The sequence below is a fragment of the Danio aesculapii genome, chromosome 1 (assembly GCF_903798145.1).
Source record: "Danio aesculapii chromosome 1, fDanAes4.1, whole genome shotgun sequence".
In the NCBI taxonomy this organism is placed as follows: Eukaryota; Metazoa; Chordata; class Actinopteri; order Cypriniformes; family Danionidae; genus Danio; species Danio aesculapii.
Window position 1 is genome coordinate 31,528,086 of NC_079435.1, and position 18,420 is coordinate 31,546,505.

General features: G+C 47.1%; 1 protein-coding gene across 1 annotated transcript in view; it reads left to right on the forward strand.

Annotated features, from left to right (window-relative positions):
- Positions 1–399: 399 nt before the first annotated feature.
- gpm6ba (glycoprotein M6Ba) overlaps positions 400–18,420 on the forward strand; it is a 71,550-nt gene continuing 53,529 nt past the window's right edge. Inside the window, exon 1 of the mRNA XM_056458941.1 lies at positions 400–580. Coding sequence (XP_056314916.1) covers positions 517–580 — 64 coding nt within the window. The 5' untranslated portion in view covers positions 400–516. The remainder of the gene's footprint in view (positions 581–18,420) is intronic.

Below are 18,420 nucleotides of genomic sequence, written 5' to 3' on the forward strand. Positions count from 1 at the left end.
GCATTTCTTTGGTGGTTTTGTTACTTAGAAAACTCAAGGTGTGCACACCCTAGATATGTAAATGTTTAAAATAAAATAAATAGTACTGTGCTTTTACTGGACATTTAGATAATGTCTGTGTGACCTTTTCTTCTTCTTTTCTTTTCCTCTCATAAATTTGCAAAGGGAAGAGGGGCAGAGAGAGAGAGAAGAAAGACGGAGAGAGGGCAATGTGTGACCATTTACAGCTGGGACTATCTGTTTATGTCAACCCTGATGGGACAGTGGCCGTTTTTCCTTTCGGCCTCTTACGGATTCTCTCTCCTCGGCGCGTCCTGCCTGTAAACTTAGTCTTCTCCAAGCCTTTATGCTGAGATCCTCTTCAGCTGAGCTCGTATCGTTTATGATACCAGTTTATTTACGCGAAAATCGATCTGACAAAATATTTTAGGCTACACGTTTGAGGTGGACTGCTACTACTGTATTGGAGCGAGAGAGATCAGGCAAAGGGAAAATATTCTAAATACTCGTTAACAAATGGATGGGATAAAACCAGAATCGACGGCTGAGGAGAACCAAGAAGAAAGGGAAGAAAGTAAAGGTTTGTAACTGTGTAATCGATTTGCTTTGCACTTGTACTCGGATTTATGTTGCTTGTTCGTCTAGATGCTTAGAGAACGGCTTAACCTATATGTGAAAGCCTCGCTTTGCGCTCATTTCATTGTGAATGTGTATCGATCAAAAATTCAATTAATTGAAGTGTTTATAATACCCGTGGCATTTTTGTTGGGATTTACACCGTTCGATTCGAGAATACGCATATTTAAGGCATATAGCTACATTTAGAGCGCCAGTGTCAAATCTCTGCGTCTTTGGGGAACCGTGAGTGAAGTGATGGTGATTGAATGAGTACTGCTTATGTTATCTTAGTGATTTTTGCTCCGCAATAAAAACACACACAGGCTCTTCGTGTGGACTATGCGGATTCATCAGCGATACACTATTTTATTATCTTAATATTGTTTTTGTGTCGAGTATGTTGACGGTGACGAGGTGGAGGTGTCGCATTTGAAGGTGTTGTTTACATTGCTGTGGTTCCCTACTAAGACCATTGGATGAATACTCGTGGTAATTTTAACATATAGCCTACATTTCATGAATTCCTGTGCTGATTAACATTCCATGATATTAACATTCTATCAAAAATAGGCTATTAATTTATTGACTGATTCTTAAGACATGACAAAACAGGTCAACGAAATATATGCTTTAAGGTTTAAAAATTTTAATATATTACTTATAAATCTTAAATATATTCAACATTAATAAGAGAGAGAGAGAGAGAGAGAGAGAGAGAGAGAGAGATTAACAATACAATGTATTTAACACAAATATCCATTTTAACTGAATCATTATCAAATTTATGACACTTTCTTTTTGCCACATCGAAATTAGTGCATTCAAAGAGAAGAGTCAAGTTAATTTATAAACAATTAAATGGATAAAACATTTTAGGGTTTTTTTTCTTCAATGTTACATGCATGATTTATAAGATTTTAAAGGCGTGTCCCCATTTTATGTCAATGCTATATTAATTGAAATACAATTAATTAGCAAGTGGCACTAAAGTTGTGTAAGTTACTAAATTACTACAAATTCAGGTTTTTGTCACCAGTCAGGTGTGTCAACTCTGTTATCTCTCAGGTGAATATTTTGCTAATAATGTGAATTTGATAATGCGTGAATACAGGTTATTTGCTTCTCTGATGATATTTAGGATTGTCTGAACCAGGTTTGGGCATGGACATGGTGGTGCAGTGGGTAGCACGGTCGCCTCACAGCAAGAAGGTCGCTGGTTCGAGCCCTGGCTTGGTCAGTTGGCATTTCTGTGTGGAGTTTGCATGTTCTCCCCGTGTTCGCGTGTGTTTTTTCCAGATGCTCCGGTCTGAGTTATGTATTTTACATGGGCAGGGTACCAGACTCACTTGCTGGTACTATTAAGTTTTCCAGTTGGGCTATCAAAAATTAATCCACCCTGCCCATCAGGTGGGAGGAAAATATAGTTTATTTCAATGCATTTGATTTTGCAACATAAATTGGGTGATTATGTTCTTTGTAATTTTTATGCATTGAGGAGCCACTTACTGTACATTATGTTCTTGAATTTTCATTTGCACCAACTGGTCTTGTCAAAAGAACTGGTACTTCGTTACCAAGTTAAATAAATAAATAAAGACAGGCCTGATACAGATTGGATTGTGCAGTAAACTCAGGTTCTTTGCAAGCACGAATACAATTATTATACACATGTGTCCAAGAACAGTAATGTTTTATCAGCTGTATTGGACTGCTGATTATTAATGAATGATGTCCATTGATAATGATTGTTGTTAAATGTATTACTAAATGTAACAAATACTGACCTTCACAGAATCCATTGTGAATTATTTTGCTTTTTAAATTGGACATCATTATATTTTAGGCACAAACATCTATTTTTCAATAAGTCCCTCTTTGGTTTGTCTTCTACATACCTTCAAAATATACTGCAGAATCATGTTAGAACATACACAACTATGAGTTATGTCTCCAAAGTTGTATGTTGTAATATATGCCTTTAAAATAATTATTATTCTGCCAGTAAATAAAGTAATTCCACTGTTTATAAATTAAGGTTATTGTTAGACGTCAGGAAAGAATATGCATATGCGTTTTATTCAGGCAGTGTTTATTTTCTATGGACTAGCTATTTTTGACACATACAGCAGTTTTGGGGAACTTGCCAAATAATTCAGAACAAATTGGTTTGGTCTTTGCAATTATGTTTTACATTTACATTTACATTTTGTCATTTAGCAGACGCTTTTATCCAAAGCGACTTACAAATGAGGACAAGGAAGCAATTGACACATTTACAAGAGCAGCAGTGAATAAGTGCTATAGACAAGTTTCAGGTGTGTAAAGTCTAAGAAGCAAAGCATTAGTAATGTTTTATTTTTTTTTTTTGAGAGAGAGTACAGTTAGTGGTATAGCCAGAGAGGCAGTTAAGATTAGGAAGGAAAGTGGAGACTAAATAGTTGAGTTTTTAGTCGTTTCTTGAAGACAGCAAGTGACTCTGCCGTTCTGATGCAGTTAGGGAGTTCATTCCACCAACTGGGCAGATTGAATGCGAGAGTTCGGGAAAGTGATTTCTTCCATCTTAGGGATGGAACCTTGAGGCAACGTTCATTCACAGAACGCAAGTTTCTGGAGGGCACATAAATCTGCAGAAGTGAGAACAGATAAGAAGGAGCAAAGCCAGAGGTCGCTTTGTAAGCAAACATCAGAGCTTTGAATTTGATGCGAGCAGCAACTGGCAGCCAGTGCAAACGGGTGAGTAGCGGAGTGACGTGCTCTTTTGGGTTCATCAAAGACCACTCGTGCTGCTACATTCTGAAGCAGCTGAAGAGGTTTGATAGAATTAGCTGGAAGCCCGGCTAGCAGAGAGTTGCAATAATCCAGTTTGGAGAGAACAAGAGCTTGAACAATGAGTTGTGCTGTATGTTCAGATAGGAAGGGTCGGTTCTTTCTGATGTTGTAGAGTGCGAATCTGCAAGATCAAGCAGTTCTAGAAATGTGGTCAGAGAAGTTTAGTTGGTCATCAATCGTTACTCCAAGGCTTTTTACCATTTTGGATGCAGTAACAGGTGCCCCATCCATCTAGATTGAAAGTTATGGAGTAGAGTCGGGTTGGCAGAAACTTCAAGCATTTCAGTTTTCACGTGGTTAAGATGAAGATGATGATTTTTCATCCAGTGTGAAATGTCTGACAGGCAGGCTGAGATGCGAGCTGCAACCGAGGGATCATCAGGGTGAAAAGAGAGGTATAGTTGGGTATCATCAGCATAGCAGTGGTAGGAAAATCCATGTTTCTGGATGACTGTTCCTAAATATGTTGTGTAGATGGAGAAGAGAAGTGGCCCAAGAACAGAGCCCTAAGGTACCCCAGTGTTATATGCTGTAGGTTGGACACCTCTCCCCCTCCAAGACACCCTGAATGACCTGTCAGAGAGGTAAGATCTGAACCATTGCATAACAGTGCCTGCAACGCCCAGTGACTCAAGCGTAGATAGCAGGATCTGGTGGTTAACAGTGTCAAAAGCAGCTGATAAATCCAGCAAAATGAGGACAGATGATTTAGAATCTGCTTTAGCCAGTCTGAGATCCTCCACGACAGAGAGCAGGGCAGTCTCAGTTGAGTGGCCTTTCTTAAAGCCAGATTGCTTGTTGTCCATGAGGTTGTTTTGAGTAAGAAAGTCCAGGACTTGATTGAACACTACTTTCTCCAGAATCTTGGCTATGAATGGAAGCAGGGATACCGGTCAGTAGTTTTCAAGTAGTGTTTGATCCAGGTTGGGTTTCTTTAGCAGTGGGGTTACCCTAGCCTGCTTAAATGAAGTAGGGAATAAACCAGAGTCAAGAGATGTGTTAATTATGTGAGTCAGTGTTGGTATGACTGCAGGAGAAATGGCTTGCAAGAGATGAGAGGGAATGGGATCAAGCGGACAGGTGGTTGCATGGCTAGATAGTACGAGATTGGACACCTCAGACTCGGAGAGCTGGGAAAAAGAGGTGAGTGTGTGTGGTGTTGGTGGTGTATATTGCGTGTTTGTTGTTGGTGCAGCAAATTGAGCACTGATTTTTGCAGTTTTGGTGTAAAAGAATGTAGCAAAGTCATCAGTAGTGAGTGTGGAGGATGTGGGTGGAGGAGGAGGATAGAGGAGGGAGGAAAATGTTTTAAAAAGTTAGCGAGGATTGGTGGCACTGTTGACTTTCTGACGGAAGTATGTCTGCTTTGCAGAAGTAACCTCAGCCGAGAAAGAGGACAGAAGAGTTTGGTATGTTATGAGCTGTTCAGGATTTTTAGTTTTTCGCCAAATTCTCTCTGCTGCCCGAAGTTTTGAGCGATGCTCACGGAGAACATCAGAGACCCAGGGTGCAGGAGGACTGGCACGGACTGGCCTGGATGTAAGAGGACATAGTCTGTCTAGACATGATGCTAGTGTGGAGCAGAGTGTATCAGTGGCACTGTTCGTATCAAGTGCAGAGAGTTTGCAAGATGGAGGAAGAGAGTCTGAAACAATGGTGGATAGTCTATTGGGTGAGAGAGAGCGTAGGTTTCTGTGAAAGGCAACTAGAGTTGGAGTGTGTGGCGGCTCAGGAGTAATATGGATGTTGAGAGACAGAAGGAAATGATCCGATGTTTGTAGTGGAGCTACTAGTGTTTGATCAGGGAAGCAATGTCGAGTGTAAATAAGGTCTAGCCTAGAATTGATCGAAAGTTGTGAGGGTTGCGCCTGCAGCGTACGTCTTGTGCTTTGAGAGTGTTAGTAACAACAGGAATTGGTAAACACATAATAAAAGTGCAAGGAAAACAATAATGAGTGCAGAGATAAAGTAAAATAATAGAGTAAAAAGTACTCAAGTGCTTTGTCTGTGTCTTTGCTCGGTGGAGTCGCGCAGGTAGAGTCGATGGTCTTTACTCTCGTTGGTCTTCACACGAGGCGGCCTTCACACGAGGCTGCCGCGACCACTGCCGTGGTGAGACTAGCTGCTTATATACACCCCTGAGCGCTTTTCTGATTGAGCTCAGCTGGACACACGTAGAGAGTAAAAACACCCGAAACTGCAGCAGGGGGGCGCGAAAACGTCCGGCTCGACACACAAGCTCTTACAGTAACCAAGGAAACAGTGGTAAACTTTCTAGTACCGTGCACAGATAGCTGAAAACAAGTTTAAATGTCCTACAACCATACTCAACCAACTGAAAACAAGTCAAAGTGTTCTCTAACCAAACACAGCAAACTGAAAACAAGTCTAAATGTACTTACACGGTGTTGCTCTCGATGCTAAAGTGCTTCTCCTTTTTTAATTCTAAAACTCCCATACTGAGACTCTTAAACAAGAGAGAAAACATCCTGGTTACTTCCGTAACCCACATTCTCTCCCACAAACGAAGGGAGTCGTTTGACTACAGACACTTTGGGGAGTTTGCTAGACCAGTGGTTCTCAAACTGGGGGTCACGACCCCTCCGGGGTTGCAGAACAATTTCAAGGGGTCGCGAGAGTGGTTTAAAAATTTTGTAATTTTCAGTTATTATAATATTTTTTTTTCAGTATTATAAGTAAAAGCTAATATTTTCAGATTTTTTAAAGATATTACTGATTAGTATCTTTTTAAAAAGTGAATGGAACATCATAACCGTGCAGCAAATAACTCGCTAGTCAATATAGCACGCATCTGGATGTGAAAACCGGAACCGTCTACTTTGACTAAGCATAACAGCAAGACCCCATCAGACAAAAGTAGGAAACATCAGAAATATCAGGATGAATTCATAAAGTATTTAGGACACATTCAGGCAGAATGCATCTTTGCACTTGAAACGCAGCGCTCAGGAACAATTTAAAACAGTTGTCATGTCAACTTGCTGCAGTAAACAAAGCCCGCAACACTTGCCCGCCTTCACGCTCTTCTTATTGGCCCACTGCTCTAGAACTGAACACGAATGGATTGGTTAAAATCAGCTGTCAATCACTCAGTCAATGCCTTCTGCCTTCAGATGACAGGAGCGACAACCACGAAAATATAAAGCGCTGAAGATGAGAATGAAAACAACACTGACATATTTAGTTTTAGAAACCACCTAAAGCTACAAATAATGGCACATCTGATTACTGATCATGTGGTGAATGTTAATACACCATCTACACTTTTCGAAGAGTGGATAAAAGACTTCCAGTGGCTTCAAGTCCGCTATGAAAATAACCAAGGCATTCACTGTAAAGTCTGTGGGATGGAATTTTCAGGTAACTGTTTGCCACATCTACACATTTTAAGCACGAGAGGTTCTGTTTAATCCTTCATTTAATCGCCAGATGCTGTCAGCCGTGCAAGTGGCATCTATATGTAAAATTTAACACCACGAACACAATTGCAAAAGGGCTTGCACTGACTAAGATTAAAATAATTTTGCAGCTTATGAAAAGACCAGTATTGCTATTAAAATGACATATGCAATTAATAAGGTCTATGTCAAAAGCATCTGTGCAATATCAGACACCACCGGTGAGAACACAGCACAGTTATCATTAATAGATTAATTCATGTCAAGCAGTGCGTGCAGGGCCGGTGACCGGTCCGTGTATCTTTTGATCACTCAATTATGTTATAAAATTGTATTTTCCTGTGATAACGGGATTTCATTGAGACATATTTTTCTCACGCAAGCATATATATTTTTTGCTTGTTTTGATTAGTGTTGATTTCAAATGCAATAAATATGTTTTTAAAACTAGTAACGGTGATCATAATTGGTAGGTGCGACTCAATTTTGGCTGGTGTGCCTACATTTTTAAAGTAATGAGCACCAGTGCTACCAAGCAAAAACAAATTTTGAGCCCCGTAATGTACAGTAAATATAGTTAAAATATTGTGAACAGCTTAAAAGAAGTTATTTTTATTGTTTGTATATGATTTGGTAGTGGGTGGTCGCGAGTTCTTGATGATCTTACATTGGGGGTCGCTGGCTTAAAAGTTTGAGAACCACTGCGCTAGACAAATAATCACTTTGAAGAGTAAAGTAACGGTCACACTAGAATTTAAGCATGCGAAATTCTGTTGTACAGCCTTGTGAAAAGGGGCAGTATTAAACAAGATGATTAGACTTTTTTTTTTTTTTTAAGCAAACGATTGGTCAATATTGTACATTTCTGTACAGAATGGTTGTTTTGATCTTCGATTGGTCTTACACAGCCACGTGGTGTGATTTTGCAGCTCAGAGTTCACCCAGCTTGAACTTTTCACTGCAGTGAACTGCAACACTTAACACAGGAGCTTGCGTTTCTGGTCTGTCGCATTCGCATGCATGTGAAAGGAAGTCTATGGGGCGAAAAGTGAAGTGTGACCACGGCTTTAGAAAACAGATCAGTAAATGCCCATGAGTTGGCAGAGCACATCTCCGCAAGTGCTGGTGATTAATCATTATTAGAGTATTTAATCAGGGCATGCAGAGAGTGCTTTAGACTTTCACTGATGAAGAAGCCGAACATACAGCTCTCAGCTGGAGACCCGATTGCTGTGGCGAAGGAGACTCACGTCACTGCTCCCTTCTCTCCTTCAGAGAACGTGGGTTATGGACGTAACCAGGACATTCCCTATCAGGCCAGGAACTTCAATGTGTGTCTATAGACACTTCTGGAAGTGTATGGAAAGTGCCACAGTAGTTGAAGTCGTTGTGCCCTTGGTGCTAAGTTTGCCAAGCACATCATAAGTGCACAACGTCACAAAAAGCACAACCTTCCAGTGTCCTCATGCCTTTAATTACCAGCATGTGAGAATAATTTAGAACTCGGGGATCATATATTATCTTTTTACCTAACTGTAGTCTTGGGGTTTTAGGAATATGACAGAACATTGGTGAAGCGTGCCAGTCACAAATGGGAAGGATGCTGCAGAGGCCACCTGCTGCCCAAATGGGTAGACCTGGTGACAATATAAGCATATGGGCTAGCCTTATTCAAGAAGAATGCTACATATTATAAGCTGGTTAAGCTATAGGGAACACACAGGTCTGGGGGGAGAGCTACATATGATAAGCTGGTTAGCGGGTAGGGAACACACGGGTTTGCCTGAGAAGGGGGAGGACTCCATAACTGAATGAGGCCCTGGGGGCCTCGGACAAACTCTCTAGGGTTTGCTAGATGGGGAACTCGAAGTAGAGCAAAATAAGAGCATGCATCTCTGGATTAGGGAGAATGGCACAGCAAGCGTTTTGACACCGAGATTAGATGCGATGAGGTAGCTGGAGGAGTGAGAGAAAGGAGCCAGTCCTCTGGCACCCTCGTAGCCTATGGTGAAATGCACCGGTGCTGCCAGCTGGAAAGCAGCATGTCCCAGAATAGCAGTGCTTGGGCACCCAGAGAGAGGGAAATCTGCTAATTTTTTATTGATAGTTTGGGTGCCGCTGATCATTTGGCTAGTAGCTTGATGTTCTGAGATGTTCCCCGGCCCTCCACCGGGCAGCCCATCTCAGGACGATTCATTTACCAGACTTAACGGCACCCTGGGGCAGGGGTGTCTGCTGACAGCGGGGACTCATCACTGCCGCTTAGCCGGTGGAACAGCTGCAGAGACGGAGCAGGTCTTGAAGCCACAGGACCGGCCAGTTAAAGGTGCCCTCCATCCCTGCGTGAGCTCACTGTGCACTTCTAATAAAATGGGGAAGGGGCTTAGAGGGTCTGGTCCTTTGGTTAGCCCCCACATAGCACTTATTTAGTCGGTCCAGTGCTGGTGCTGGGAGTGAAGTCACCTCCAGCCCTACAGCTGAAGCAACACAGGGAATAGGGGCTCACATTCCAAGTCCTAAAACTCGCTTACTACCAGAAAGCTGGTCTGAATCATCATCGAAACATGATAGCCCACCCTCCGATAGAGAGAGGGACATCTGGTCCCCGGTGTCATCAAGCTTGAGTGTGGGTACACTAGGGCACAATCACACATGCTCAAAGCTTGGATGGAGCGGACTGTGGAGGAGCAAAGGGTCCGCGGGCCCAAATGCAACAGATTAGACCCCACTGTAATGCTCAGGCTGACCTTTGTTCCCGACCTTTGGTGCGTTTCCCAAAAAACAACATAACGCGCGGCTGAACTATCATAGTATAATGCATCGTTTAGGAAAAGAACGATGTAGAGAGGGATTCCAAAAATCCGTAGTTTCTCTCACAGATCCATCGTTAATTTCTGTGTGCAAATTATATTGTTTTACACGCACATGCATTAAAAAAATTCCAAAATTAGTTTTGGTAAAAACTTGCACTCGCTTTCCATATTAATTGAAATATATGTAAATGGCACATAGGGCCTGTGATTCCTTTACAAGTATTATTGAGAATATTACATATTCTATTCTAAATTGACATAAAATTATTTTACAAAATGCTAACACGTATTATAATATCATATATAAGTCATATAAATAAATAATGAGGCTATCTATTAAGAATTGAAATGTAATATTTATTATTTATTAGGAAATGAAAAAAATCATACTTTAATAATATTAATGATAATGATGATGATGATTATTATTATTAATACTATTATTATTATTATTAAGTAGGATATTGTTTTTTTATTTTTTGAAAAGTCTACTTTTACAATTTGACACATGCAAACCACTGCAGAAATGTTCTAACCAAGAGGCCCGTATCATATACAGTACAGATACCTAATAAATAACCTACTATAAATTTAAACAATTGACGTATGATATGTTTTTTGTTTTCACAAGCTTCGGAGACATAACATAAATCCCACATTTAAATAATAGGTCACCTATAGCTTTCATCATGAGAAACGGCTATGTTCAAAATGACATCAATGTTTTTAAAGTGCACTGCAAAGGGAACGCAATTGTAAACATAAAGATTACTTAAACTGAACTTTAAAAATGCTTTGAAAGCAAATTACACCTAAGAGTGATGACTTTAATGCTTTTTTAAAAAAAAAATCATTCCAAGTTTAAATGTTAGAATGTTCTAAATGAATAGGGCATAGGGGGGATAACTGGGAATAGAACACAGCCAGGAACTATGTTTCTAACTACAGCTCCAGAGGTGTAGTTGCAAGCATGGAAGTTTGCGACACAGTTTGCAAATGTTCGTTGAAACGATAGATTTAGGAACCGCCAAATCAACAAATGTTGATTTGTAATGACGTTTGTAATTGTAACATATGCATTTGGATGTGACATGTAAAGTCACGTAAGTTGACGTCACAAGCAGGTTGCGCATGTAAGGAAGTTAGTGTGCAAGTGAATAATAAAAAGAGCTGTGTTTCCTCCAGCATGCGAGTCTATTGTCATCATCACAGTAATGACGCAACTTGCGACCTTGGTTGGCCAACAATGGTTTTCGGAAACGCACCCCTGATAGGGAACCGTATTTATTGTGTTTTGTTTAGGGTCATGATTTTTTCATGAAGTGCCAAGTACGATGCGATCCTGGATTAACATCTATGTTGATCCTGGAACAGAATTTTTGTAAATTATTCCCAAAATCAGAGGGGTTTAATAGTTGGATAACCATCATGTAGAAGTACATAAACCTAACCGTAAGCCTAAACTTAACATAAACGATAAATGTATACCTTAATTCTGATTGGCCTATTGGAATGTTGTCCCAGTATCAACATAGATGTTTATCCAGGAACATGTCCTATTTGGTAAAATCAGGTTGGCGGTCGTGTGTATATTGCTTGTCTGTTGTATGTGTGCAATTGTGTCTGCATGTCTCCAACAAACTGAATGTCACATCTACAGTGGCTGTTTTGTTTCCTTTTCAGATAGTTTTTATAGCATGTTAAAACCATTAGAATAAATTCTTGCTATCTGTTCAAGCATAAACTATGAAAGCATATCAGTAGCAAAATCAATTTTCAAAATCAATTCAAATAATAGTAATGGGTTTCTTTATTAAAATTTCATTGTCCATGAGGTGTGATCAGTTTGGTGCAAATTGAAAATGTCAATTATACTAAATAATTTACAATTGCCTTTCCAAGCACAATTTTAAAAATCCTGGATAAAAAGAATGATTCATACATAAACAAGCTATCAAGAGAATGCATTTTAGAAATCATTTCAACTCAACATTCGTCGCAATGCATTCATTTAGAATAGGTTTCTATTTACTAAGCATTAAACTTAGTATGTAATTTACATGTTAAAGTGTGGTTGGAAATGGCATATGTAAATGATATAATTTATTATTCGAACCTGCCTACATTACATGGAGAATGCAAATTTAAGTCAAGAAATACATTGCCATTTTGCATATTACATTTCTAAATAAATTTCGCTACTGATATGCCTCAATAATAAACAACATTATTTGTAAAATACAATCCAACAGAATTTCAGAGATGTACTTGCGCAAATTTTAACATATTTTTAATACATTTCATATGCATAAAAAGTTTAACAAATTGTACAACTCTAAATAACACAAGTACATGCTGATTCAGATAATTATTTATGTTTTATTTTTTCTGACTATTTTTAGCATTTCTCACAGAAGTTAACCCCCGCTTTTGGGCAGCCCTCTTCCGACCTCTTTATGTAGCCCAAAGGACCGAGCCGTCCCGGGAGACACCTGCAAATACCCAGAGTTGGACCATGGGCCATATGGCCGTTCAACGCCGGCGCAGACCTGGACAGTCTCGTCCAGCCTGGCACCTCTTTGTGTTTAAAAAGGGATCATTTGTCCCGATGGGCTTTCAACCAAGGCTGAACCTAGACGCGGGCGTCCCACGCGACACTTTTACCACAGGAGACAGGGATCATTTGTCCCAATTGGGGCTTAGCAAAGGCTGAACCTGGACGCGGGCGTCCCACGCGACACTTCTAACAGAGGAGATAGGGATCATTTGTCCCATTCGAAGCTATGTTTTATCACACAGATAGAGGAATAATAAAGACACTGAACACCATATGACCTTTATTGTTCAATTTTTATTTAGGAAGATTCAGAGTCTTCTGTTGCTTCGAGGGGGCGTTTCCCCTTCGAAGGCGGCCATGGCAGCGTCCTCCTGCTAGTTCCCTCCTGAAAAAGAGAAAAGGCCAGTTACCTAACACCACACGTCCCTCTGTTGAGGTCCATGCCAAAAAGGAACTGATTTACCATGGGTGACCCGGGACTCTCTGCCCTCTGGCACCCCTTCCTTGAGTGGCGTTCTCTGCCCGCTGCCTCCTCCTCCTCCTCCTCCTCCTCCTCCACCAAGGCCCTCTCGAAGAGTCTGCGGTGCTCACGTGCTTGGAGAGGGCCTAGGTGAAGCGCGTAGAACTTGTCTGAGGTTGAGGTATCGTGGCACATGAATTGGGCCACCTTCCTGCGATCCTCGGAAGAATGTGAATTCTTTGCCTGCGTCAGAGACAGACAGACAGAAACTTTTTGTGGTCAAAGCCGCTGGCAGTCATGGGGGTCAGCGGGGGGGCACTGGCATAGATACTCACGTGGGTCGCGATGGCAGTTCGGACGTCAGTGAAGGTGGGCTTGCCGGGAAGCCCCATGCTGGTCCATGCAGATTGAAAATATTTGTTCAGGGTTCGACAGGGACTGGGTCTGGAAGTAAAAAAAAAATAGGAGGCCTGGCTCCCCCCGGGGAGGCTAGCCCGCAGCTGCAAGAACCTCCTGAACCAGCTGTATTCTTCCTTGTTGAGAGACAGCTGAGCCGCGCCGAAGGCTCGGTTTGTCTTATGCGTGGTGATCTGGGAAAAACAGAGAGAAGATGAGTGAGCCCTACCCCTGGTGGCCCCCACATGCAACGTTCCACTCACGTTTATGACATAGGCGGACGCGTCCGGGCTTCTGGAAGCCTCTTGGACCTCCTGGATGGTCAGATTCTGGAAGGCCCCACAGCGATGGGCCGTGATGCAGGTCAGGTAGCCGGTCAGGTAGCCGTAGAAGCGCCACTGCTGCCTGGTGTCTGGGCTGGACTCGAGGCCGTCTGACGGAGGGAAGTTAGGCGTTAGACTTTTCCAACAAACCATGTTACACCACCAACGGTTTAAACTTAGCGATAGCCGCTGGTGCCCCAAGGCAAAAGATAATGTCTGCTCAGGGGCGCCAGCGGCTCTCGGTCAAACCGAGCCACATCAGCGTACCCACCCCTTAACCCCCATTCGGGGGTTAAGGGGTGGGTACGCTGACGTGGCTCGGTTTGACCGAGAGCCGCTGGCGCCCCGGAGCAGACATTATCTTTTTGCCTTGGGGCACCGAGCCACGTCAGCGTACCCACCCACCCCTTAACCCCCATTCGGGGGTTAAGGGGTGGGTACGATGACGTGGCTCGGTTTGACCGAGAGCCGTTGGTGCACTGGAGCAGAAGAGGGAAGAACGGAGAGAAGGTCAGCGTTTCCACCGCCACTGGTGGAAACGCAGACCGGCGGGGACCAAACACTCACCTAGAAGGGCAGGTATTTTTCTCCCAGCCGTCCGATGACAGCGTAGCAGGGTGGCTTTGGAGATGAGTCTGCCCTTCTTTGGCCTGCTTGGTCCTAACCTCGTGTACCACGACGCGGCGGCGTATGCTGCTAATGAGAGCTCGAAGCTCCCTGCGAACCAGCACCAGGGTGGTACTGGAGAGGCGGCAGGAGGCCGGCGGGGTTTCGGAGAGATAATCCAGGAACTGCGCCACGTTCTTCAGGTAGTGCTGCCTCGTGGGCTCGGCCATGCCCGTTTGGCCTAGCAGGGCAGACCAGGCTCGGATGCGCGCCGGTTGGTTGAGGAAGGACAAGGTTTCTGGGTCCGCGTGGCCTGTCGCCATGAAGCCTAGGAAGGCCTTGACCCTCGCCAGTTTGGAGGCCACGTTATTCCGCAGACGGGCGGTGGGCTCGCTCCCCAATTGGAAACCCTCGAACTCTGCCAAAAGCAAGTCTGCAGAACGGGGGCGAAAGTCAAAAGTCAGCCTAGACGACATACACCCACCACCAGCCCAACAGAGAAGTGCCATAACCATACTCAACTCAAGGCGCGGGCGTGGTCCGGGTACGGGTACTTTGTTAGATCGTAGGCTTCCACAGGCCCGGAGGCCGTCCGGAGACCTTGGGCCGCCCCTCGCCCGGGGGCCGGCCCTCGCTCGTGGGCGGGGTCGGGGGACGGTGCCGGCGGGGCAGGACACGACCTTGCTCGCCTGCTCTTCCTCCCCTCTTCCCCCCTCCTCAACTCTCGATAGCGGCGGGCGAATTGGAGCTGGGTGGACCTCACCTTGTCCACCTGCTTGCGGAGCTCTGAGAGCTGGGCCTGTATGCGCTCCGTTGCGAGCCTGCAGCGGGGGCCGGCGCAGGGACGCTCGGCTTCCGGGCCGTCTGGTTCCCGTTCCTCCTCGGAGGACGACGCCAGCCGAGACACCACGGGTACCGTCGGTTGAGTGGACCGCAAACACCGCAACTCTCGAGCCACTTTCCGACGCCTCGCTCGGCCCATAGCCTCCTTCCTGGCCGAGACGGAGAGCTCGGGGTGTTGCTTCAGGTGTCTGTCTAGGCGGGCCGGCGTCCTCCGGCAGCCGGGCACCGGGCACACCGTCTTCCGCATGTCCACGCGGCCAGCGGCGAGCGTCAGCAAAAGCTTCTTCTCGTCCGCGTTCGACACCTTGTGGACCGCAGACAGGTGCGGCGAGAGGCGGCTGTAGATGTTGAAGCAGAGAGCACATTCGGCCATGACCGTCCAAGACCAAGGCTGGAGGGAGAGAGACCCACATGCCGCGTGGAGCGGTTTAAAAGATGGCGGAGGAAGCGTCCGCTTCCGCGTCAGCGACGCTGCGCCCCCCTCCCCCTCTTAAAGGGGAAGGACCGATACCTACGAGATCCCTTTGATCCAACTTGTATGGAAGCAGTTGTTACGACTTTTGGTGGATTTTTGTCCCAGGAACAATGCACCATTTCAGGCAGCCTCACCGTGCCAGCAGCGGGGACTTTCGCTGCTTTTTGATTTATTCCCCTTTTCCCACACAAAGGGATGGGCATGAGCCCCGCCGAACACGCACCGTTTTGGGCAGCTTGTACTGCGCCAGCCTGCGGGGGGCTTTTTGAATAAGCCTTTTTATAGTTCCCTTTTCTACCCCCACAAAGGGATGGCATGAGCCCGGCCGAACACGCACCGTTTTGGGCAGTTTGGACTGCACCAGCCGCGGGGGCTTTATACATGGCTTTTTCCCACTTTCAAAGCAGTGTCGTAGAACCCCATCGAACACGCACCTTTTCCGGGGCTCACCGCATCATGAACCGCAACCATCAAAAAGGAGGGGCCAGACCATAAGCCCGGACACCACTGACCCCGGCTTGTTTCACCTCGCCAGAGACTACTAGCGTCCACCCTCCGCCTCCACCAGCCACCCCCACACACCTCCGGGGGAGAGGGGTAGGGGGGGGGGGCAGGTGGGGCAGGGGAGACCGCCGAGGGCCGGCAAGGATAAACCCGAAGGGGTGGGCGTGCTTGCGGACGGGCGGGAGACGCAGCACTGGTCACGCACACACACAGGGGCTGGAGCCAGCACCAGCCCGTACCCCACACGGCCCCTGGGCTCGACACACCACGCTGGAGACTCTACCGAGCCCACCTACCACCCCCAGCCCTTGTCCAGGGCGAGGGCGGCGCGGACTGAGAATCAGCAGGGGGGGGACAAAGCACAGGGGGTCAGGCGGGCGGGCTGGCGGGCAGAGCGCCGGACATGCTCTTGGTCAAAACCAGACGGGCCATTTGAGTTTTTTTCTCCCACAGATAGAGGCGGGAAAGGGGGGGGGGGGGGGGGTTGTGTGCGGAGGGACACCCCCCCACGCCTCCCTCAGCACGCCCGAGGCAGGGAGGAACCAACCACACCCATAGAGGCCGACCCACCCATGTTGGGGCAGGTGCCGGGCGGGGGCCTAACCCATGGGGCGTCAAAACAAGCTCCTATCGATCAGCGTACTTGGTTCAAGCGCGAAATGGTCAGAACCTAAGTCCAACTTTCTCAAAGCTGCCAAACCGTCAGAACCTAAGTCCACATTTCTTCGCCGTCGCCGAATTCTCGATGGGAGGTCAGAGACAATCGGCGCCGGACAGGCACCTCCAGGCGCGGGACGTCCCGAAAAAGGGGTCTCCCTTCGGGCATGGCTTGGCGGGCTGGGGCCTGGGTCTCATAAAGTACCCCGGTGAGCGTCGCCAAGCCCTTGCCACCGGCCGTTCCCGAGACCAACCATCTTCCTCATGGCCCCAAATGGACTTTGGTTTCAAAAGCTTGCTGGAAAGACCCAACCATCATCCCAAATGCTGATGCTGACACCCAGGGCCACCGCTCCCACCCCCTGTACCCCAGGGCCCACACCCTGTCCGGGGGCAGGCGCCCACGTTAGAGGGGCTGGAGCCCCTGACTCCCAAGGCCACCACTGCCACCCCCTTTACCCCAGGGCCCACACCCTGTCCGGGGGCAAGGACCCAAGTTAGAGGGGCTGGAGCCCCTGACTCCCACTGACACCCCCTTTCCCCCAGGGCCCACACCCTGTCCGGGGGCAAGGGCCCAAGTTAGAGGGGCTGGAGCCCCTGACTCCCAAGGCCACCCCCTTTCCCCCAGGGCCCACACCCTGTCCGGGGGCAGGGGCCCAAGTTAGAGGGGCTGGAGCCCCTGACTCCCACTGCCACCCCCTTTCCCCCAGGGCCCACACCCTGTCCGGGGGCAAGGGCCCACACCCTGTCCTGGGGCAAGGGCCCACATTAGAGGGGCTGGAGCCCCTGACTCCCACTGCCACCCCCTTTCCCCCAGGGCCCACACCCTGTCCGAGGGCAAGGGCCCACACCCTGTCCGGGGGCAGGGGCCCACATTAGAGGGGCTGGAGCCCCCGACTCCCAAGGCCACCACTGACACCCCCTTTCCCCCAGGGCCCGCACCCTTTCCGGGGCTAGCACCGGGCCCAAAGGGTCTTCTAGTTTGACACCTGCTCACCAGCAGACCCCGAGCACCCCACACTTAAGCCACAAACATTGACTTAGCTAGTGGCACTCGCTACGCAGACGTGCCGTTGGTGAACCATCTGGATGTGGGGAACCACCCTCTCCACCACCTCGCCCGTACTGTGGTACAGAGATAGCTCGAGTGCACCAGCCTTTCCCAATACCGCCACCCGGCGCAGTGCTCAATTTGTTGAGGCGGCTGGGGTGCACCAGCGGCACGTAGTTCCAGGGGCGTTCAATAGGGGAGTTTTGTGTTTGCCTTCTTCCAGTGTCGGACGTTCGCCCCGGCCAAGGCCAAGGCCAAGGCCAACAGCACTGGCCGGGTTCGGGGCACTGTCTTTGGGCAAGACTTAAATGTCTGACCCGCTTGGTTGGGGCGGGACCCCCACCCCCCAATGCCAGCGGCGCTGGCCGGGATCAGGGCACTATCTCGGGGCAAGCCTTTAATGTCTGAACCGCTTGTTTGGGGTGGGACCCCCACCCCCCAATGCCAGCGGCGCTGGCCGGGATCGGGGCACTATCTCGGGGCAAGCCTTTAATGTCTGAACCGCTTGTTTGGGGCGGGACCCCCACCCCCCAAGGCCAACGGCGCTGGCCTGGATCAGGGCACTATCTTTGGGCCTGACTTCAATGTCTGAACCGCTTGGTTGGGGCGGGACCCCCACCCCCCAATGCCAGCGGCGCTGGCCTGGATCGGGGCACTATCTTTGGGCAAGCCTTTAATGTCTGAACCACTTGGTTGGGGCGGGACCCCCACCCCCCAAGGCCAACGGCGCTGGCCTGGATCGGGGCACTATCTTTGGGCCTGACTTCAATGTCTGAACCGCTTGGTTGGGGCGGGACCCCCACCCCCTAAGGCCAAAGGCGCTGGCCTGGATCGGGGCACTATCTTTGGGCCTGACTTCAATGTCTGAA